This window comes from Microtus pennsylvanicus, chromosome 8 (assembly GCF_037038515.1).
Source record: "Microtus pennsylvanicus isolate mMicPen1 chromosome 8, mMicPen1.hap1, whole genome shotgun sequence".
Classification (NCBI taxonomy): Eukaryota; Metazoa; Chordata; class Mammalia; order Rodentia; family Cricetidae; genus Microtus; species Microtus pennsylvanicus.
The window spans coordinates 49,295,040-49,317,373 of record NC_134586.1 but is presented as its reverse complement, the minus strand read 5'-3'; the positions used below and the strand labels follow the sequence as shown (position 1 = coordinate 49,317,373).

The following is a 22,334-nucleotide window of genomic DNA, read 5'->3' as shown; positions in this document are numbered from 1 at the left end:
GGCCTTTTCTGAACTCCAAAGGCATCCCATTCATATGTGTACATATCCATGCCCATAATTTTTAAAAGAATTTTTTAAAAAAGACACTGCTTTCTTAAGTAAATGTTATTGGTTTAATATTGGAATAAGCCTAAGAAAGATTTTTGGTGTGGAATCCATGATTCTACTTAGAAACGTGGACCACTGCAGGCAGTTGTTTGCTCTGAGGCTAAGAGCACACTCAGCTGAAAGGGAAGTCATCCAGTATCCATTCGGTCCTCTATCTATGACTGCAAAAATGGAGAGTCAAGAAAAAGGTGAAGCCACAGTCAGCTGTTGATTTCAATCAAACCCTTGCTCCCATTCTTCCAGCCTGATTTCACGCAAACTGACTCATGAGAATTGCATGCATATGTGGAGAGCTTAGCAATACTGGACTTCGAGTAGCTCTGAGGTCGTCTTCCATTCCATTCCACTTAGATTGACATCTGAACAGCTGTCTTTTTCCCCCTCCAAGGCAGAGAACACACAGTCCTACGTTGGCCACTCACAAAAGGCGTCTAAAAAGAGATGGTTTATATTCAAACTGCCAGAGAGAGAACTGACACCACTTTCAGGCAGGGGATTTCCTCTGGTTACTTTCTGTCCGTACTGTGTTCTACTTTTGGTCCTTTGCTCAGTAGAAGACTCTTTCTGACACTAAGCACTTCCAGCCAATCACGGACAGGCAAATCCACCCGCCCGAACCTAATTTCCTGGGGCTTGCGGTGCTCTAACCTCAGGGCCAATCCAAAGGAGCCGCTGTCCTCTTTCACCCATTTAGGTTGTCGCTGCCGCCTCCTCCAGATTCCGGAGGCGAAGCACTGGAAAGAGAGGAACATGGACGTGGCTCTCGCCCCGCTCCGTGCCTGGGACGATTTCTTCCCGGGCTCTGATCGCTTCGCCCGGCCGGACTTCAGGGACATTTCCAAATGGAACAACCGTGTAGTGAGCAATCTGCTTTATTACCAGACCAACTACCTGGTGGTGGCTGCCATGATGATTTCGGTCGTGGGGTAAGTGGGGTCTCCCGCCCGGGACACCTGTCCGCGGTGGGGACGCAGGGACTCCGGGGTCAAAACCATAAGATGCAAGACTAGGTCCACGCTGAGCGCCTGCCCTGGGTCTCGGGAAGTAGCCAAGTGGAGACTTGTTCTCGAGGCGAGGCCGCATCTGTCTGGGGTCCCATTCTCTTTCTGCTCCAGAGGCTGAGACTTGACTAGGACCCTGGGAGGGACAAGATGAGGGGAGAGCTGAGAACTTGGGGCTATAAAAGTTACCCCCTCCCCCGCCTCCGTGCCGAGGTCAGATGCCTGTCAGATGTTTGTAGCACGCTGTGTGGTTTTAAAAATAAGAAATATGTGGTGTTGTAACCTTGTCCTGGGGCTGCCTAGAGAAGCCCGGAGTGACAGGGTGTGGACCCTGGGCGGTGTTTAAGTGACTCCTATGCCTAATTTCCGCAACGCCCTGTACAGGAGAGCTGAGCTTAGGCTCCAGAGGGTGCGAGTCTCCTGGTGGCGCATCTTCCCCTGTGAGGTGACTCTGGGAATGAGGCCCCTGACAAGTGTGGGGTTTTTGTTGTTGTTGTTTGTTTGTTTTTGTTTTTCTTCCTAGAAGTTGGCAGATGTGGTCAATTTAGCTTTGCACCTTAGCTTGAGGTTTCTGAAAGTCTTTTCAATGGTTGATAGTTAAGAACTGCTGTGTGTTAACTAAGGTCTACGTGGTCTTGAGGGCACACACACATTTCTGCACCTGTTTCCTTAGAAGCTGCCTTTCCTTGTAGTTTAACCCTTTAGAAATGATTCTCCCACCTTTTACAAAATAAGTGGTTATATTTACCATCTTGTTTATTATCTCTTACCCGGATTTAAATAAAAGACATTACTAAGAACTCGCGTGTCGTAAAAGAAGTTCTTGTCTGAGGGTTCTCTTTCAGAACAAACCCAAAGAGAGACAAAGCTACCAGATAAAACGAAAAAGAGAGACTCACACTTGGAGGACATAGGAAGGGGTGAGCGAGAAGGTGGTGGCTTAAGCTGGCCTGAAGTTAGCTGGCTTTATTTACTGAGCTACCTCTGGGCACCAGACCCCGTGCCAAGTTCCGAGCACACCAAGATGAATCAGACTTGAGCTCTAGCCCAGGGACACATGGTATTTGCTGAGCCTCCAAAGGAGCAAACTCGCACAGCTCAGAGGAGACTGGCAGGGTTCCCCATCCTGGGCGTGGTTCAGAGGGGGCGCCAGTTCCCCAAAGCAAGCTCCATGTGGGATCCTTGCTGTGTGTGACTGAAGGAGCTGCCAACTCTAGGGATGGCCTGATGTGCAGAGGACACCGGCACTGGTGGACTCTGACTAAATTGGCAGCTGAGGAAACGTTAGTCAGTAAGAAAGCCTGAGGCAGTTGTTCCTAAGCCTGCCCCAAACTCTGTGCTTCTTCCTAGTGAAAAACTGCATGGAAAAATATTTTTTTAAATAAAATAACTAATAATGAATCCAATGGGTTTACCTATCTTGACTTACTTTCATTTTCTTTTCTTCCTCTTTTGTGGTTATATAGTTTACTGGGGAATTTTCCTTATCTTTTTCTTCTTCTTTAATTTTTTAATTATTGTTTTGTTCTGTTTTTTGAGATAAGGTTTCTCTGTGTAATAGCCCTAGCTGCCCTGGAACTAGTTCTGTAGACAAGGCTGACCTCAAACTCCCAGAGATCCACTTGCCTCGGCCTCCCGAAGTGCTGGGATCACCAGGCAGGAATTTTCTTATCTTAAATAGAAAGAAAGTTTTGACATAGGTCAATCAAACATGCAAAGAAAACAATCCCCTCCCCCAAAGGCAGTATGTGCCCAGGCTCTAGCACAGGCTTGGCCACCTTGTCGTCTTCATAGATTTTAATTTTCATAGTCAGCTCTTTAACTAAATATGGGTCTTTCATTATGATCTCAGGTCACTACTAACCCAGGCAGTCCGGGCGTCTTGACCCTTCTCATTCCACACAGAAGTCTCAATTGTTAGTGGCGTCTTTGAAGGGGAAAGAGAAAAGTACTTGTTATTGTTGTTGTTAAAGATTAGCAAAAGGCCAGGCAAGGCATGGTAGTTCATACCTAGCTAGCAATCAAGAGACTGAACCATGAGGTCCAGGCCAGCTAGGGCTACAATATGAGACTCTGCAACAGCTATGCAAAAACATGAGCATGCTGGGCGGTGGTGGCACACGCCTTTAATCCCAGCACTCGCAGGGCAAAGGTGGGCAGATCTCTGTAAGTTTGAGGCCAGCCTGGTCTACAAGGGCTAGTTCCAGGACAGGCTCCAAAGCTACAGAGAAACCTGTCTCCAAAAAACCAAAAACATTAGTGTGTAAAATATAAAATTTTCTCTATATCCCAGCATAAATTTGGGCTTGTAGCCTTTTTTTTCTGCGCATCTCTAAATACTTTCTAGCTTTCCCCACAAATTCTTATTTTCTTTATAATTAATAATAATAAACATGCATTGAGGGCTAAGTATTGTGTGTTAAGTTTTCTTAAGTATTTTCTTGCATTCTGTCATATGGCCCCATAGCTAAACTATTATTATTTTTATTATTAAACCAGATGCTCAGAGAAGTTGAATGACATACTTACAACCACAGACCTGGGCTTGTCTCTTTAACTACTGTGGAATCTTCCCTAAGAGTCAGGAGGTTTAGAATTATAGTGCCTGAAAGGAGGAAGAAATTCAATACCTTTGGGGTCAGGGAGCTTGGCTGATTCTGGAACATTCCCCATTCTAAACAACACTGTTGTCTTTGGGTGCTGCAGTGGATGGGTGGGTCTGGACACTGCTGGAAGCTGCTTATCAGGACCCTCTGCTAGTGGGTGATAGTTTCTCACGACGAAATGTGCAAATAAGGCACATTACCTAGGCTGAAGATTGTTCGGTGAGTCCATCCCTGTGGCCAGGAGTCCCCTTGGGGACAATGGATGACTCTAAAGGTCCTCTAGTGTTTCAAGTTTGCTTGGCTGGTTTTTCCAGATTTCAGCATGAGGGGAGAGAAGATTGGAGGATGTGATGCAGCTCCAGAACACTAGGAAGCACTAGCCCAAGATGGAGATTAAGAGATGTAAGATAGAGACAGGTCCAGACTGGGTCCTGCTCAGGAAGGCCTTGGAGATAGAAGTTAGATCTTCAAGCAAGGCATGGCGGTGCATGATTTTTTGTTTGTTTATTTGTTTTTTGTTTTGTTTTTAATCCCAATAAGAGAGAGGATGAGGCAGGAGGATAGTGAGTTTGAGGCTAGCCTGAGTTAAATAGTGAGTTTGATGCTGGGTAACAAGACTTCCTCAAAGAAAAGGAGAAGAAGGAGGAAGTTTGGTCTTCATCCTAAAACCATGGTTTTACTCAGTCTATGTCTTCCATGTAGTGGGTACGCTGTGCACCTCAGATCCTGCGAGCTCCTGGCTGCTAGTCTTCTCCCTCCTCCTCTTCTTCCCTCCTACCTTTCCCTGCCTCTTCCTCCTTTTCTTTCTCTCTTCTTCCATTTCCTCTTCCTCCTCTCTCCTTTCTCCACCCTCCTTCTCCCACTCTACTTCTCCTCCCGCCCTCTCTGGGTTTTTTGTTGTTGTTTGTTTGTTTTAAACAGGGTCTCACAGTGTACCTCTTGACTGACTTGGAACTCAAGATCCTCCCGCTCTGGAGTGTCAGGATCACAGATGTGCGTCGCCCAGCCTTGTAGCTCTTCTTACACTTTTTATTTTTGTCTGTCTCTTTGAGTAGTGTAAGTTAGTAGTTAGATGCCAAATTAAGTGTGTTGGAATCCCAACTGCCAGCTACTAGCTGCATGACCACACTGGCTCATCTTCACCAACTACACAATGACAGTAATAACAGTGCCCACCTCATGGGCCTGCTGTGAGGACTAACCATTCTCATACAGGTACTGCCTTGAGAACAGTGTCAGCTTCCTCAGTTTCGCTACAATGAAACTTTACTCCTTTCTTACCACTGTTAGTGTTACCAACCAGACAGCTTAGAAAGGCAGCGTCTTTAGCCTAGTGACTTCCACCGTCAAAGTCCAGCCCTGATCTCTTTTCCTACTTCTGCAAGACTCAGCTTTGGTTTCACCCTATAGGACAAACCCTGCCACAGTGTCTCTCATTGCCAGTGTTAACTAAAACCCACATCTGTCCTTGTAGCTTTCCTGTTACCCAAACGTCTTTTGTGTATACATGGAGACACAAGAAGAGAAAGATGTCAAAGATAAAAGCCCAGAAGCTATCTTCCCGTCCATCACAGGAACCATCAATGCATTAAGATCCTATGTTTACATCACATACATCAACTGAAGTTGTCTTAGCCAATGTTCTATTGCTGTGAAGAGACACCATTGACCAAGGCAACTTTTTTTTTTTTTTAACGTTTTTGAGACAGGATTTCTCTATGTACCAGCCATGGCTGTCCTGGAACTCACTTTGTAGACCGGGTGGGCCTCAAACTCACAGAGATCTGCCTGCCTCTGCCTCCCAAGGCCTAGGATTAAAAGGCTTTCACCACCACCACCTGACTTCAAGGCAACTCTTAGAAAAGAAAACATTTAATTGAGAGCTGGCTTGCAGTTTCAGAGGGTCAGTCCATTATCATCATGGTGGGGGGCATGGAAAGCGTACAGCGTGCTGGAGCAGTAGCTGAGAGCTGCACCCTACCCCACAGGCTTGCAGAAGAGGCGAAGGGAGGGACAGACAGACAAAGACTAGGCCTGGCGTGGGCCTTGAGGTGTCAAAATCCACCCCCACTGACATACTTCCTATAACAAGGTCACATCCCTAAATCCTTCTAATCCTTTCAAAGATTTCTACTCCCTGGTAGCTAAGCACCCAAATATTTGAGCCTATAGGGGCCTCTCTCATTCAAACCCACCATGGAAGCCTTTGCTTTTTTTTTTTCAAAGTAAAATACACAGGCAACAGTTAATTACACTTGAAACCTTAGTGTTCTGCCTGTGCTGTTCTCTATCTGTGGGTGAGGATTTCTGAGTGCTTGATGGAGTGCCTGCAGATATGAACTGGAAAATCTATTCAAGCCACTGAGCCAAGGAGCAATAGGAACTTGCACCTGGGAGCTCACCAGAAATGAAGACCCTCTGGACCATTTCTGACCTCTTAGCCCAATATTTTAATAAGGGTTTCAAAGGATTCATCCGCACATTAAAATTTGGTCTAGTCTAACTCAATAGAAACACTGACAGAACTTAAAACTTCAAATATCATATACCAATGTCACTTTTAGAGATTCTACTTGTATTGGGTTTGTTTGTTTGTTTGTTTTTAGATTCAGGAATCTGTTGGTTTTCCCCTTCTGACTCCCCAAGTGATTGCAATGTGTATACCCCAAATCTGAACGAGAGCTAGCGACCACACGTTTGGAAGTATGAAGGTTTGAGGTCATACAGCTAACTGAAACCCAAATTTCTGGGTCGATTACTAGCAGGTGAAATAGCTTTTCAATCAAACCATATGGTAAATTGGCTAAAGTTCCCGCTTAATCAAATTTAACTGAGCATTTGACGATTACGGTTCTACTGCTATGCTAACTTCCCGTATTCCTTCCTGACATCAGAACTCATGTTTTCTATTTTCTGGTGTGGCCTCAGAGTAATCAACCACACCCTGCATTTGTAACTCGTAAATGCTTCCTCTTGCTTGCAAGGCACTTGCTCACATTCCCCGCCTCCCCCTTAACACAGAGTGGTGTCCCTGCTGGGTGAATGAGCTTAGGTTTAATTGGCAGGAGTCACTCTGTGTCCTGATGGTTTGGCCTGTGGGAGTGTTAAAAGAGGGTGGGATCAACAGCTGCTACTTTATGATGCTGACTGGTCAGGTAAGAAGTTTCTAGAAGGCTAGTAATTATAGATTTGGAAAAAAAAAGTATTAGGGTAATTCTTTTCAAAAGAGGTATGACTCTGTCCATGCCTAAGGCATATGGCTGTCAGCATCTGGCGTTAAGAATGCTCACGCTGTTTGTGCTTTTAACATGCTACAAGGAGAAAGAACTGGTTGCCAGTTGGTGAGGGAAGGAAGAGCTGAGAAATTCCTGGGTGCCCTGCATGGGATATATTTAAACATTTGTGGGAAGAAAAGGCTTGACATCTGGGTCCTCCCACTGCTGGCCTCTAAATAGCCCTTGGCGTGCATTTTTTAAGTTCTTGCTCCCTTTCAGCTACTGTCCTTTCCCCTGACTTTGAAGAGGTAAACCTGGTCATCTTTGGGTTGTTGTTCTTTTGCTTTGTTTAGTTGTGAAAGGCAGACCGTAAGACCAAAGACAGGAATCTTTTCAGACTGTCTGTTGCCGTTTATCCGTGAGCCTTTCACAAGCCTGTCCCCATTTCACCTGTTCACTGGCCCTGTGTGTGTGTGTGTTGTGAGTTTATGCTGGCAGGTTTGTTTGCTGATTTTTTTTAAAACTATTTTTATACTACTTGTGCAAGTAATACTAAGAATGATATGAAATGGAAACTAATAGCAATTCTTTTCATAGTCATTTGCAAGTCAAATAAATGGCAGTCTGTTTATGCTTTAAGATTAGTCAGATTTTGGACCTGGAGAGATGGCTCAGTGGTTAAGAGCACTGACTGCTCTTCTAGAGGACCTGGGTTCAATTCCAAGCACCCCATATGGCGGCTAACAAGTGTCTGTAACTCCAAGATCTGACCTCCTCACAAAGACATACATGCAGGCAAAACACCAATGTGCATAAAATAAAAGTAAATGATTTGAAAAACAATTAGTCAGAGTCAGCTGTTTTATGATGAGATTCTTGTGGGGTCATGTCATTCATTCACTCCACAGAGCGGGAAGCATTTAGCAATAGGGCGTTATGATTCCTTTACCGAGTTTAAGGTCTAGAGGGGTGGTAAGACAATGGTGAAAAGGTCAGAATTAATTTTTATACAAGACAACCAAGCCTCCAGAAATATACAGCTACAACAGTGGTGGTGCACACTTTTAATTCCTGCACTCGGAGGCAGAGGCAGGGGGATCTCTGAGTTTGTGACTATGGATAGCTAATGCATTCTCAGAAAGGCAATTCTTGCTTACATCAGTAATAGTCTTGGGGCCAAGTTATTTTCTTAGGATACTTAATATGTCTCTAAAATTATTGATAACTGCTATAGATGTGGACTTTGGCTTGTGATAAAAAATTTTAGAAATAAATGTAGTACTGACAGATGAAGCCACATGGTATCTGAAGTTTGTTTTTAAGTTGTGCATTGGAGCAGTAGTAGAAAGAGCTGGGCTATGAATGCAACACAACTGAACATGTATTGATGATTGCTGAGGCTGAGTGATGAGAACTAACTTCTCAATTTTCTCTATTATATGTATGTTTGAACGTATCTACAATACATACTTCTACTGGGTGTCCTCCTAAATCTTATGAAAAGAACTTTTCATCTAAGTGTGACTTAAAGTCATCCTAAACCTCGCTGCACAGCCTACAAGAAAGTGAAAGGGACTTGAAGAACTGTTTCTCAAAGTGCCACAATCAACATAAGGACATGGAGTATGTTCGCCAGCCTTGCTCATCCACTCCAACTCAAGGGTTTCTCTTGAGGATTTGATCTCATTGGGTGAAAAGTTTAGCAGAAGTGATGTGCAAAGTTAAATGGATGCAGTTTTGAGGTTGTAAATTAATTTGGATCTCTGCTACTTGAGCTAGGACCCCCTGACAGAAACAGGGGCTTTAAGGGACCATGTTGAATGCCTCCAGAGTGCTATGGGACAATGGTCTTGTACCCTGTAAAGATTTGTCAGTTGTATTGGTTTAATAAAACACTGATTGACCAGTAGCCAGGCAGGAATTATAGGTGGGGAAGCCAGGATGGGAGAATTTTGGGAAGAGGACTCAGTCTGCAGTCATCACCCAGATGCAGAGGACACAAGATGAGACTGCCTCACTGATAAAGGTACCAAGCCACGTGGCTAACACAGACAAGAATTATGGGGTACTATAAGATATAAGAGTTAGTTAATAAGAAGCTTGAGCTACACCTTACTAGACCTGGAAGGAGGTGTGTGATCCTTGGACTTCCCACAGGGCAGGGAACCCTGATTGCTCTTTGGGCTGACGAGGGAGGGGGACTTGATTGGGGGAGGGGGAGGGAAATGGGAGGTGGTGGCGGGGAAGAAACAGAAATCTTTAATAAATGAATAAATAAAAAAGAAAAAAATAAATAAAAAAGAAGCTTGAGCTAAAAAAAAAAAAAAAGAAAAAAAAAGACAACCAAGCCTTCAGAAATATACAGCTACAACAGTGGTGGTGCACACTTTTAATTCCTGCACTCAGAGGCAGAGGCAGGGGGATCTCTGAGTTTGAGGCCAGCCTGGTCTACAGAGTGAGTTCCAAGACAGCCAGGGCTACACAGAGAAGAAACAGAAAGAGAGAGAGAAAGAGAGAAAGGGAAGGGAAGGGGAGGGGAGGGGAGGGGAGGGGAGAGGAGAGGAGAGGAGAGGAGAGGAGAAAGGGAGGGAGGGAGGGAGGGAGGGAGGGAGGAAGGAAGGAAGGAAGGAAGGAAGGAAGGAAGGAAGGAAGGAAGGCAGACACAACTATATAGCACATGTCTTTTCCAAGGGAAACACTAGTATGTGGATGGGGTGAGGGTTATTACAGGGTTATTGCGTTCTGATAATATTCACTCAAGCTCACACCACTTATCATTGAACAAATATTAAACTGGGTGTCTAGCTGCACCCCTTGAGGATACAGTGAGGCATACAGCATCCCCACCTGGCCTGATCTTCCCAGATCCTACCTGCCCCACCCCACCGTGCTTCTTTAAGTACACTCCATCCCAGGAAAACAGTATGGGTGGGCGGAGTTTTCTTCCCATGAGTCTTGAGTATTTTCTGTGTGCAGACCTTTAAGAGATCTGTCAGCATTTAAGATCCTTCATCTGAATGGAGGGTGTAGCTCAGAGGGAGAGCAAGCTTTGCATGCACAGGGCCATGGCTTCTGTCCCCTGCAGGCAAAATGTCCTGTTATTAAATGTTCTTGATATCATGTATATGATATGTGCTTCCTGGCTTCTGCCACCATCTTGTGTTTTTTTATTTTTTTTTAATTTTTTTTTTTTTTTTTTTTTTGGTTTTTCAAGACAGGGTTTCTCTGTGGTTTTGGAGCCTGTCCTGGAACTAGCTCTTGTAGACCAGGCTGGTCTCGAACTCACGGAGATCCGCGTGCCTCTGCCTCCCGAGTGCTGGGATTAAAGGCGTGCGCCACCATTGCCCGGCTCGTGTTCTTTTATTAAAAGAATTCATCTCCCACCCTGTCTCTGTCAGCTGGTTGGTGTTTTAGTTTCCTTTTACTAGAGAAAGGTTTACAAGATTCCTAGGTAAAGTGAAATAATGCGTGTAGTCTGGATTCCCAGCCCCGTCTCTCAGGCGTTGGAGCTGTGAATCAATTTAGGCTTGCAGAACTCTGGACAATGTTGGGATTGTATCGTTTTATGTCATATTGTATTATATTATTTTCCTTTGGGGCAGGTGAGCTTTATCCTTTATCATTCATCGTTAGAAGGCTTACCCTGGATGCAGCCTCCGTTCAGGTGATACTTTTGCAGCTTCTGAGCAGAGATAAAGCCTGAAGTTTGGCTCCCATTCAGCAGCCATTTACTGTAAATAGATAGGGTTTTAGGTTCCGTGCGATGACTAGGCGCACGTCTGGGCCTTCCCTTTCATTCGCTGGCGGGAAGAAAGACCATTTGCTGTAGAAAACAGCATTTTGGTTGCTCCTTCTACTAATTGGATTAGTAGCTCACCGATGCGGTGCAGAGGTGGAGGTTAGTGTGAGGTAAATAAGACACTCTTACGGGAAGAGAACTTACTGTCGCCAATCTTATTAGTGTGTGTCAAATCCAACCTCTCTCCCTTGCCGTGTAACAATAGTTCAGTAATTCTCAAGTTTTCCTTGCCTACAATCACACCCCTAACAGCATTCAGGAGGACCAGTTTGTCAACAAGTAAGCAACTTCTATCGCTTCCAGAAAGCTCCTGGCTGTGGGAAGGACCATGAGTTGAGGCAGTGATGAGTATATGAGCATCATTATGCCATTCTAACACTGTAGGTTATAAAAACTCTCCATCCTAAAATGTCTAAAAGGACTCACTCCAGTCTGATTAGAGTTCTGTGATACCGCAGGGAGGATTCGTAACAATCTCTCTCTCTCTCTCTCTCTCTCTCTCTCTCTCTCTCTCTCTCTTTCTCTCTTTCTTTTTTTTGGGGGGAGGGGTTTGAGAGAGGGTTTCTCTAGCTTTGGCGCCTGTCCTGAACTAGCTCTGTAGACCAGGCTGACCTTGAACTCACAGAGATCCGCCTGCCTCTGTCTCACAAGTGCTGGGATTAATGGCACTTGCTACCACCACCTGGCTGAGTTACGATTTCTAGCTCAGGTCCAACTGATTGTCTAATAAAAGTAAATTTACCAGTCCTGGGTGTGGGAAATGGCTCAGTGGGTGAAGTGCTGGCTGTGGGAACATAAGGATCTGAGTTTGGACCTAAAAATACAGCCTGGGGAGGCTGAGACAGGAGGATCCATGGAGTCTGCTCATTGGCCAGTCTAGTCAAGTTGGTGGTCAGTAAAATATCTTGTCTCAAAAAAATAAGATAGAAGTCAGGTGGTGGTGGTGCACACCCTTAACCTCAGCACTTGGCAGACAGAGGCAAGCGGATCTCTGTGAGTTCGAGGCCAGCCTGGTCTACAGAGTGAGTTCCAGGACAGCCAGGGCTGCATAGAGAAACCCTGTATTGAAAGAAATGAAACAAAACAGAAAGAGAGAGAGAGCAATGGAGGAAGACACTTAATGTCAACCTTTGACCTCCATGTATGCATTCACGTGCACACAAAAATGCATACACATAAATAATACATATACTAATAAATAAGTAAATAGCTTAGTAAATGCCAAACAAACCACAAGAGGCTAGCAAAGTATGTCTGCCTAGGAATACACCGAGATGCCAACTTCATGGAAAGTGCCCAGTTCAATGGTGCAAAGTTCACAGGATACAGTGAATTCTGTGGGCCTTGCTAATTTAGCCAGGAGGGGAAGTCCCAAGGTTTTGTCACTTTTACCTTCTGTGACAAAACAGACTGGATCCCATGCCACCTAAACTTTCCTTTGTTCCGCCTGAACTTTTTGAAGTCTCCTTTACCTGGTGATCCAGGAGATGATGGTCACATATACTGAGAACTAATTTGTGTCTCATAAAGCCCATAGTTACATTTTACAGTCAGGTATATATATATATATTTCTTGCATGCTGGCTCAGTGGTAGTGGCACTTGCAGACAAATCTCCTAGCCTAAATTGGATATCTGGGTGGGAGGGGAGAACTGACACCCGAATGTTGTCTCCTGACCTCCACCCCAGTACCATGGTGAATGTACACGCTAAATATATAAATATAATTTTTAAAATAAAGAAGAAAAAATAAAAATAGTTCTTGCCAGGACAGAAGCCATGTTGGGTAACCAAAACAACCACCGAGCACTTTTGGGTGGGTGACGACAGGAAGCAGAAAGGACCCTCAAAGCATAGGCTCAGTAGTGTATTACTCTCCCTTCTTTGTCCCTGCTGTACTTCAGCCTGTGCTGGCCACACAGTCTGCAGGGGCTCAGACAGCCCACTGCCTTTCTTCCTTGTCCATTCTCCCGACATGTAGGGGCATGAATTTTCCCCAGTGGTGCTTTTCTCACTTGTCCCTTTAACAAGCTCTGCACAGAAACAAAGGCCAGAACTATCCCCTGTGCTATCTAGTATACAATAGGAACAATAGTGTCTTGTCTATGTTAATCTCATGCTCCTTAATTTAATCAACGGCTACAGAAATACACTGAACATAATGAAATGGTATGAAAATGCGCAAGTGTCTTACTTTTTTTCTTTCATTGACACATTTATCAAATGCTAGGTGCTGGGGCCAAAAGTGTGACATCTCCGTTCCTTGTGGAGCTCTCTATGTATTCGGTCCTCACCCGCATAGATGTAAAGCTACCACTGTGGTGAGCGCTGTGGAAAGAGGCATATGGTGCTGTGTGATGTTGGGAGAGGCTGAGAAAAGGCAATTGAACTGAGCTTAAAGAAGGCTGGAGTGAATCAGGCAGAAAGAACAGCTCCCACACAGGCCTGTGGCTGCCCAGGAAGCAGAGTGAGCTCCAGCAACCGCCGGAAGTGTGGGCATAAGTGCAGAGTCAGCACGTGGCATCAGGTAGCTGGCAGGGAGGACAGCTGCATGTCATGTACCAAAGGTGCTCCCTAGTAGATGCAGCCTAAGCCAAATGCTGAGGTTGGTGACCTCCACACTATAACCGTGCTCCCTGTCCCAGCTTTCCATTCCTGGTACAACTATTTGCAGTAGTTTGGTCTCCAGAGGCAGCCAGGCCGTGTAGAAGGGGTCAAGAGTGCTGATTCTATAAAGGCCATGAGAAGAAAGCGGATGGGTATATTCCTAATTGCCACGAGCCACAGGAAAACCTCAACTTCTTAGAGAAGTGCCCTGTGAGTACACAGCCCCTCTGCTCCTCTTCCCTGTGAGTCAGGTTCCTCTGGGACTGCTCTTCATTTTTTCCCTTTTTTTTATTACTTAAAAAAAATACCAATCCAAATTCTCCCTCCCTCCCCTCTTGACAGTCCCCTCCCTCTCCCTCCACAGACCCTCCCTCCACCCCTCCAACCCTAAGGGAGTGTCATGCACCCCACCCTGTGGAAAGTCCAAGGCCCTCCCTACTATGTCTAGGTTGAGCAAAGTTTACATCCAAAGAGAACAGGATCCCATGAAGCCGGTATATGCAAGTAGAGACACGTCCCAGTGTCACTATCAGTGGCCCCTCAGTCTGCCCCAGCTGTCCACACCCTTCAGAGGGGCTTGGTTGTTCCCACGCTCATTCACTCCCAGTCCAGTTGGTGTTGGTGAGCTCCCATTAGCTCAAGCAAACTGTCTCATGATGACCCCTTCATGGTCTTGAATTCCTTGCTCATACTCTCACTCCCTCCACTCTTCAACTGGATCTGGGGAGTTCAGTCCAGTGCTCCGATGTGGGTCATTGCCTCTGTTCCCCATCTGTTGTTGGATGAAGGTTCATATTCATTTTGGGGGGTCTGGGTTACCTCACTTAGGATGATGTTTTCTAATTCCGTGCATTTGCATGCAAAATTCAAGATGTCATTTTTTTTTTACTGCTGAGTAGTATTTTAATGTGTAGATGTGCCACACTTTCTTTATCCATTCTTCAGTTGAGGGGCATCCAGGTTCTTTCCAGGTTCTGGCTATTACAAATAATGCTGCTATGAACATAGTTGAACAAATGCTCTTGTAGTATGATTGAGCATCTTTTGGATATATTCCCAAGAGTGGAATTGCTCGATCCTGAGGTAGGTTGATTCCCAGTTTTCTGAGAACCGCCACACCGATTTCCAAAGTGGTTGCACAAGTTTGCATTGGGATTCCTCTTCAAACGCAGCTTCCAAGTTAGAAGTCAGGCGCGAGGCTGTTTCTGCCTTGTGGGTTCTGCTTGGTGTGACAGAATTTACCAAATGTTTTTTCTGCTGCTCTGAACCCTCTGCTTTAGTTGATTTCAGTGGCAGCTCTGCAGTTGGTGGCCCTGAACACATTCACAAACTGCCTTTAGTCCTTAGTTGGCTTCGTTGTGAACTGCGGGGGTTTTCAAGACCCTCCTAGCCCTAGAACACTGATAGGGTGGAATTTTTCCTCCTTCCCGCAGGTTATGCTGACTCTGCAGATCCGGTCAGCCGAGTCACAGCGGCAGGTCTGGGGCATAGTTCCCACAAAGCCACCTTCCTTCAGACCTCTCTCCCTTTCCCCTCCACGTACACACACCAGGCAAGGACCGACCCACTGAGCTACCCCTCTGCCGCCTTCTCTCAGAGAGGAATAGCCTTGTGGAGGGATACCTTAGTTGTTGACTTCAAGCGGAAGCATAAAGCATCTTAGAGTGGAGGGGTTAAGTCTTTGACTGCACTAAGGTGCTTAACCGCACCGGATGGTTGTGTTGTGGACCCCACCCCTACCGTTCTTCCTCCCCAGATGCCGTGGTTATTCCTTTTCACTTCTTTAGACCACATCGTTGTCTCATACTGCAGAGCAGGATCGCATTGATTCGGTCTTCGAGGCGGCTTTAGAAAGTCGCAGTGGCATTCTGAAGGTTTTTACAACCAAGAACAACCCCACTACAGGAGGTTTGTTAATTAGTAGAATGGGGTAATTTATATGCATACATTTAGCTCAAAATCGCAAGCCTATTTAATAGTTTTAACTTGAATAATTAGGGTGTGTTCTACAAAGAACAGTATCTCAAATGTTATGTCTTCCCCCCCTCCACTCCTCCATCACCTTCCAGAACTTTCTCTTTTCCTCCCTGCTTGTTATTCATGGCTAAGCAATAATAAGCCCACACCCAGCAGAGCCTCCTGAAAGATGAGTATCATGTTTATTGAAACCACTCTTTTAAAAAAAGCTCCTGGATTTTTTTTCTTGACTGGTGTGACTAACAGCCCAACCACTGGCATGTCAAACAACAACTGCTTCCCAGATTCTTACGCTCATCAGAAAATGTGGTTAGTTTGTGTGGTGTCTGTGTGTGTGTGTGTGTGTGCTTCATGTGTGTCTGTGTGTCATTTTGTTACAAGTATAACTGGCTACCTGGGCATCTCCATGGCACAGATTTTACTGATTTTCGGAACGTAATTGCATGTACTCAGAATATGGGAGAAAATCATTTCTTCTCCCAAGAACTTTGTTCTTTTTTTCCCCCCCATCAGCTTGGAGCTGAGCTGCTTTCTAATTATAGTTTGTGGCTGGGCATGTTGCAAGCTAAAACCAGTTCTATAGGAGCCCTTGCTTCTTTTCCTTTGAGCCAGAGCTACAGGAACAGGTGAAGAGCAAATGGGGAATTATTTGAATTGGCCCTGGGTTTTCCATTCCTTTTCATCCCAGGCTTTATTTACATATTCGGCTTAGAGATCTGCTTTACTTGTCGAAAGTAAAAATAGAAGAAAAAAAAACTTCATGGAAATTTTATTGTATGCCCCGTAAATTATTATTTTAGTGAGTGTTCTAGAAGAATCTTTGGTACTTTGCTCCAGACTGCCCGGCTCCCCTTTGCAGTTTAGTCTGCGAGAGTTTTCTTCAGTTTCAGCCTTTCATCCTAGTCTCTCTCTCCACTGCTCACCTTGTTTTTGAGACAAGGTCTCTCCCTGAGCTCTGGGAAGGTCAGTGAGTCCCAGGGATCTGCCTGCATCTACCTCCCCCGTTCTGGTATCACAAGTGCCCACCTCCACACCTGGCTTTTTTTTTTTTTTTGTGGTTACTGGGGCCAAGCTCGTTTCCTCAGTTTGTGCATCAAGCATGCCATTTCCTGACCCTCCATTCTAGTTCTTTCTGTTAATTTTTGGTCTTTGTTTTACAGCCCAGAAACACTTGAATGGGTCCTAGATGAAAAGGATGGCTTTGTGAGGGTCTATGTTTCCTTTTCTGAAATGTCAGGTATTGTTAGTTCTCTAAGTAGCATAAGGTAATTGAGAAATAGAAAAACAAATGGTAGGCTTGGTGGCTCATACCTGTAAATCCCAACACTTGGAAGGCCGAGGCAGCAGGATTGCCATGAATTCAAGGCCAGCTAGGCTATGTAGCAAGAGTCTGTCACAAAAATACATACACACAAAAGAAGGAAGAAAGGAAGACAACGAGAGGATGAAAGAAAGAGAGACAACCCATGAAGCCCCTACCCACCATGACTACTGAAGTCCTTTGGTCTAGTTTCTCTTAGACTTTCTCTCTTTTGGTACTAGGAATGAGATTTTGTTCATCTGTGAAAGTTTGTAGGCCTCTGATGCAAGGTTCTCTAAGGCTTGTACGAGAGGATATACTTTTTGCATTACCTGATTCTGCTTTCTTGTGGCCTGTAAAACTTTTGACTTTCTCAGATTAGGTATTGGGGTATGGTGTCATGTACTCTTAATCACACCTCTTGGGAGGTAATGGCAGGAGGATCTGGAACTGAAGGTCATCCTCAGCTACACAGAGAGCTTCAGTTAACCTGTGCTATATGAGACCCTGTCTCCAACAGCAAACAAAAATCAAATCTGAAGTTGTATCAGGAGACAATAACCCAGATGAAAATATAAACTAAAATAATAATACAGAGGCTGAGTCACTCTAGGTGACTTGGAACTGGGAGGGAGAGGGGGAGTGCAAGCAAGACAGAACCGCCTGTGAGCTGAGTGTTGAGAGCTTGGAGGAGGTCAGATGGGACAAACTGGCACACAGAGTAGAGACAGTAGGAAGACAAGGTTGTGGTAAAGAAGGAAAAACCTCAAGGTGGTGTACGAACTCAAGTCCCAGTAACGCTTTTAGATGCTTAGAGAGTGCTAAGCCCGAACTGTGAACTGAGAAGCTGCTGATTTTCAATTTTCTTTTTTTGTGTGTATAGTTATTTTATTTTTGATTAGAAAATAATATGCAAATGATAAGATAGACCTGGTAGTACAGATCTGTAATCCCAGCTACTGGGGAAGCAAAGGTAGGAAGATGGAGTTCAAGGCTAGCCTGGGCAACATGGTGAGATGGTGAAATCCCCCCCCCACACACACACACTAAAAACCCCAACCAAACAAGATAACAAAACCAACAGTGTGAGGATATAGCTTAATGGCAGAATATTTGCCTACCATGCCCTGACTTTAATCCCCAATAGCACACATGTGTACATAGAAAGATCTGGGGTCATGGCTCAGTTGGTAAAATTTTTGCTGAACACTCATAAAGCTTGGAGGGTCTCATTGTTTTCAAGGACTTTGAGTGAAATATGCAACTGTTATTGTCCTACCAGGATGGCACTGGTGGGAACAGATCCTCTGAAGACAAAAGAAGAAGCACAGTTCATTAGATACACGCGGTACATCCACAGAGGGCAAGGCAGTAGAGAGTCCATCTGCACACAGCCTTTTGGAGGGACTGCTTTTTATGCTGGAGGGGGAATTCCTCTGCGGGCAGTCAGGCAGCGTTTCAATGTCACAGTGTCCTGGAATAGTGGGGGTTGGAGCTTATTGTGGCTAGGAGCAGCTGGCCTTGAGGCAGTCATGATCATGCCCTGAGTCAGAAGGGGCCCAGCATGACCATTTTCCAAAACTGGTATCCAAATTTTGTAGCTAGGGCTTGTTGTGCTTCACCTTTCCTGAGAAGGTAACAGTCCTGCTTGGAGGCAACAGAGGTTAAAGCAGCCTTGCTCTGAGGTGGGACTGGCCCAGGACAGCAGTTGGTCCCAGGACAGCATTGACAAGCGTTATAGGCTATGTTTAAACTACATCACACACTCTTAGCATTGTTTAATTCTCTTCTTGTTCACTTCCCCCATTGCCTCTCTCTTTTGTTTGAAAGGCCAGATCTCACTATGTAGTCCTGGCTAGCCTGGAACCGACATTGTAGACCAGGCTGGCCTCAAACTCACAGAGATCCACCTGCCGCTGCCTCCCGAGTGCTGGGATTAAAGGCATGCACTAGCACGCTCAGCAATTGCTTGCTTTTTTTTTTTTTTTTAAAGTGAACAGCTTTAGCTTTTTCAAAAGCAGTTTCACATTAATTCCAGTATCCTGACAGCAAGGATAAGAAAATTTCACTTTCTACTCAAAATAGTTTGTGGTTCAGTGGGCAGAATCAGAGCTAACTGTAAAGGGATTTTCAGTTGGAATCAGTGGTGCACATCTCTAATCACAGTACTTGGGAGGCTGAGGCAGGAGGACCATGGGTTTGAGGTCAGCCTGGGTGTCTTAGTTGCTTTTCTACAACTGTGATAAAACACCATGATGAAGGCAACTTACAAAAGAAATTATTTAATTGGACTTATAGTTCCAGAGCAGTACACTTCATGGTGGCAAAGCGAAGTCATGGCAGGAAGAACCGCTAAGAGCTCATATTTGGTTTGGCAAACAGAAAGCAGAGGGGGCACACAAGGAATGGCAGGAGCTGTTTGAAATCCCAAATACCACAGCTTACTGACATACCTCCTCCAACAAGATCATACGTCTGAATCCTTCCCAGTCAGTTCCAACAATTAGAGAGCAAGTGTTCAAACACATGAGCCTGTGGGAGCCATTCTCATTCAGACCACAATATCAGGCTGCAGAGTGAGACTCTGTCTCTAAAACAAAGGGCAGGAAGGTAGAAAACTACATGCTGGGTTCTTTTCATTTACAAAATTCTTGTGGTAAATTACTTCTTCTCCACGGTGTTTTCTGTATTATCCAGAGTCAGTGACGGCTGTTCCATGATGAAGATCTTTGTCTCATAGACCAGTGAATTTAGAGGCTCTACATTTGGAATTCTGAGTTGACAACCTATGTCAAGGATACTTAGGGCCTCTGGAACGATCAATTGAGGATATTTGATGTCAAAAATCATAGACACCAATGTTTCTGTGGAAGAGAATGATTAGATTGTGTCAGACAGAGATTTGGATCATGTGTTAGAAAAACAAAGGCTAGCGGCAGCTTCTTTAGGCTTCCTTGTCGAGGCAAGACTGGGGCTCCATAGAAAGCTTTTGTTCAACCTCAAGGAAGAAGCCTTCCAGCTGCTGGGTTGAACAGTACAAGGTGGGTCCAGGGTGGTTGGATTCTCTTGTTCCAGTAGAAGTAAGTTACCGTGTGCTTTGTGCACTGTTTTGTTGTTGTTTTATTTGTTTGTTTTTTTATAAGGATTCAAATAAACACTCTAATAAACTCTGTAGAGTCCAAACAGAGAAATGACTGTAGACAGGGTGCTCGCTCATGGAGGCCATTGTATAACCTCTACTCTCTGTTTATCCATTGTGAATAGATGAGTTCATTCATCCATCATTCCTATTAAGGCTGGACTACTTACTCCTAAAAAACAAATAGAAACAACGAAACAGTTGGTGTGTGGTAGGTAGTACCCAGGATGTATGAAAGATAAACACAGCACATCTATAAGAAGGTGTGGTCTTCACATTGTGGGGCACTAGGAAGATACACTAGCAAGTCTGGTAGGCATCGGGCTGCCTGTGGTGATCTTCACGTCTTAGCTCCATCCTTTACTTTGTTGCTGCTGGTGATCATCTCTTCTTCCCTCCTCTTTTTTTATCTTCTATTTTGGGTTTTGTTGTTGTTGTTGTCTTGCTTATTTTGAGACAAGAGTCTTGTTATGTGACTGAAGCTAGCCCTGAACTTGAGATCCTCCTGCCTCAGCCTCCCAAGTACTAAGATTGTGTGGGTCAACATACCTGGCTATACATGTTACCATTTTCTAACCACTAAGGCTGTTTCTGTATTTAGAATCAATCAGTCCTCTCTACTTCATAGGTTAAGGGATTTAGAGTTCTGGTGTTGACGAAGTACTTCGTCAGTACTCATGAGTTTCACTCCTCTTCTCTCCTCTCCCCATGCTGTACCTGCTACTGAGTCGATCTTTCTTTGTCCCCGCATCCCAGGTTTCTGAGCCCCTTCAACATGATCCTTGGAGGAATCATTGTGGTGCTGGTATTCACAGGGTTCGTGTGGGCAGCACACAATAAAGACATCCTCCGCCGAATGAAGAAGCAGTACCCCACAACCTTCGTGATGGTGGTCATGTTGGCCAGCTACTTCCTCATATCCATGTTTGGCGGTGTCATGGTCTTTGTGTTTGGCATCACTTTTCCATTGTTATGTAAGTAAACCCGTTTTCTTTTTCACACTTCATTAAAATAAGCGTAGGCAGAGTTGGCCAATAGGCATTGCATAACCTCTTGGTATATCTAATACAATATCAGAATCTTCCAAAAAGCACACGAAAGCCTGGTAGCTGCTTGTTTCCACAAGTTCATGTGGGCACTTGCAATGTGTCAACTGCTCTTACAGAGAGACATCAATAAACAAAACAAATACAAATCCTAATCACATGACAAGAGCTGGTACAGTGTGGTATCTGCATGATGGTTCACAACTATTCATAATTCCAGTCGCAGGGGATCTGAGACCTTCTCCTGATCTCTGCAGGCACTAGGCATGTATGTGGTATGCATACATACCTACAAATACTCACACACACACACACACACACACATTCATAATGAAAAAATATATGTCTGAAAAAAATAACTGGACCACAATATAAACACTAAATAAATACCATGATTCTGGTGAACTATATATTTTCTAAATAGCTTATTTTCTAAGACCTCAAACAGTATGAAATGAAACAAAAATCCAATTCAGATCTCAGCAGCCGAAATCTGGCCTAAATGCTGGTGTAGTTGGCGGCAAGAAAATGTCCCTTTGCCTTTGAAATGTTTCACCTGTGCATCTGTTCTAGTAAATAAAATCATGTGCGATCTTGTCAGATCAAGCTCAGACTATTTGCAAATGAATCCTATACTTTGTTAGACACACTTGTAGTTGGTTTTTCTTTTTTCTTTATGGGGGCCTGCCACCTAGCTCCCAAATAAATACATGGAGACTTATTCTTGCTTATGAATGCCCGGCCTTAGCTTGACTTGTTTCTAGCCAGCTTTTCTAACTTAATTTATTCTGTTTCCCTCTAACTACATTTTGCCTCTGGGCGTTTTACCTTTCTTTATTCTACAACCTCTCTTTCCTTCTTAATCCATGGCTGGCTGTGTGGTTGTAGGGCTGGCCCCTGGCATCCTCCTCTCCTTTTTTTCTTGTTCCTACCCCCTCTCTAAATTTCTCCTATTTATTCTCTCTGTGTTCCAGTCCCACCTATTTCTCTTTCCTGCCTACTTATTGGCTAATCCGCTATTTATTAGACCAATCAGGTATTTTAGGCAGGCAAAGTAGCACAGCTTTACAGAGTTAAACAACGGCAACATAAAAGAATGCAACACACCTTTGCATCATCAAACAAATGTTCCATAGTTTAAATGAATGTAACACATCTTAAATTAGTATTCCACAGCACAAACTATTTCAATCAGTAAATTCAAACTTTGGGGAAATTTCCCCAGATTTTCCTTATTATACTGTTAGTTAGTGCTAGAATAATTCCACTTAAACACACTGCTTGTTAACTATAGTACCCTTTCTGCCTACAAGCCTGAGACAGCCAGAGTAATGAAATATAAAGTTGGGAGCCTCAGTTTCTCTTTCCAGAATCATAGAGTGTGGTTAGATATCCCAAGTAAGCTGCATCCACCCATCTCTGGGACATGGAAATTAATATCAATTACTCCCAAACTCAGATATATGAGGATCATCTGTCCAGACACATTTTAAAAATACATTTTTCTGAGCCATATCCTTTGGTGAGCCTGGTTCT

General features: G+C 44.4%; 1 protein-coding gene across 1 annotated transcript in view; it reads left to right on the top strand.

The window, feature by feature from the left end:
• Window positions 1–713: 713 nt before the first annotated feature.
• The window catches only part of Arl6ip5 (ARF like GTPase 6 interacting protein 5), a 24,234-nt gene continuing 2,613 nt past the window's right edge, over window positions 714–22,334 (top strand). Inside the window, exons 1-2 of the mRNA XM_075983384.1 lie at window positions 714–1,034; window positions 20,509–20,726. Of these exons, the coding sequence (XP_075839499.1) occupies window positions 859–1,034; window positions 20,509–20,726 (394 nt within the window). The 5' untranslated portion in view covers window positions 714–858. The remainder of the gene's footprint in view (window positions 1,035–20,508; window positions 20,727–22,334) is intronic.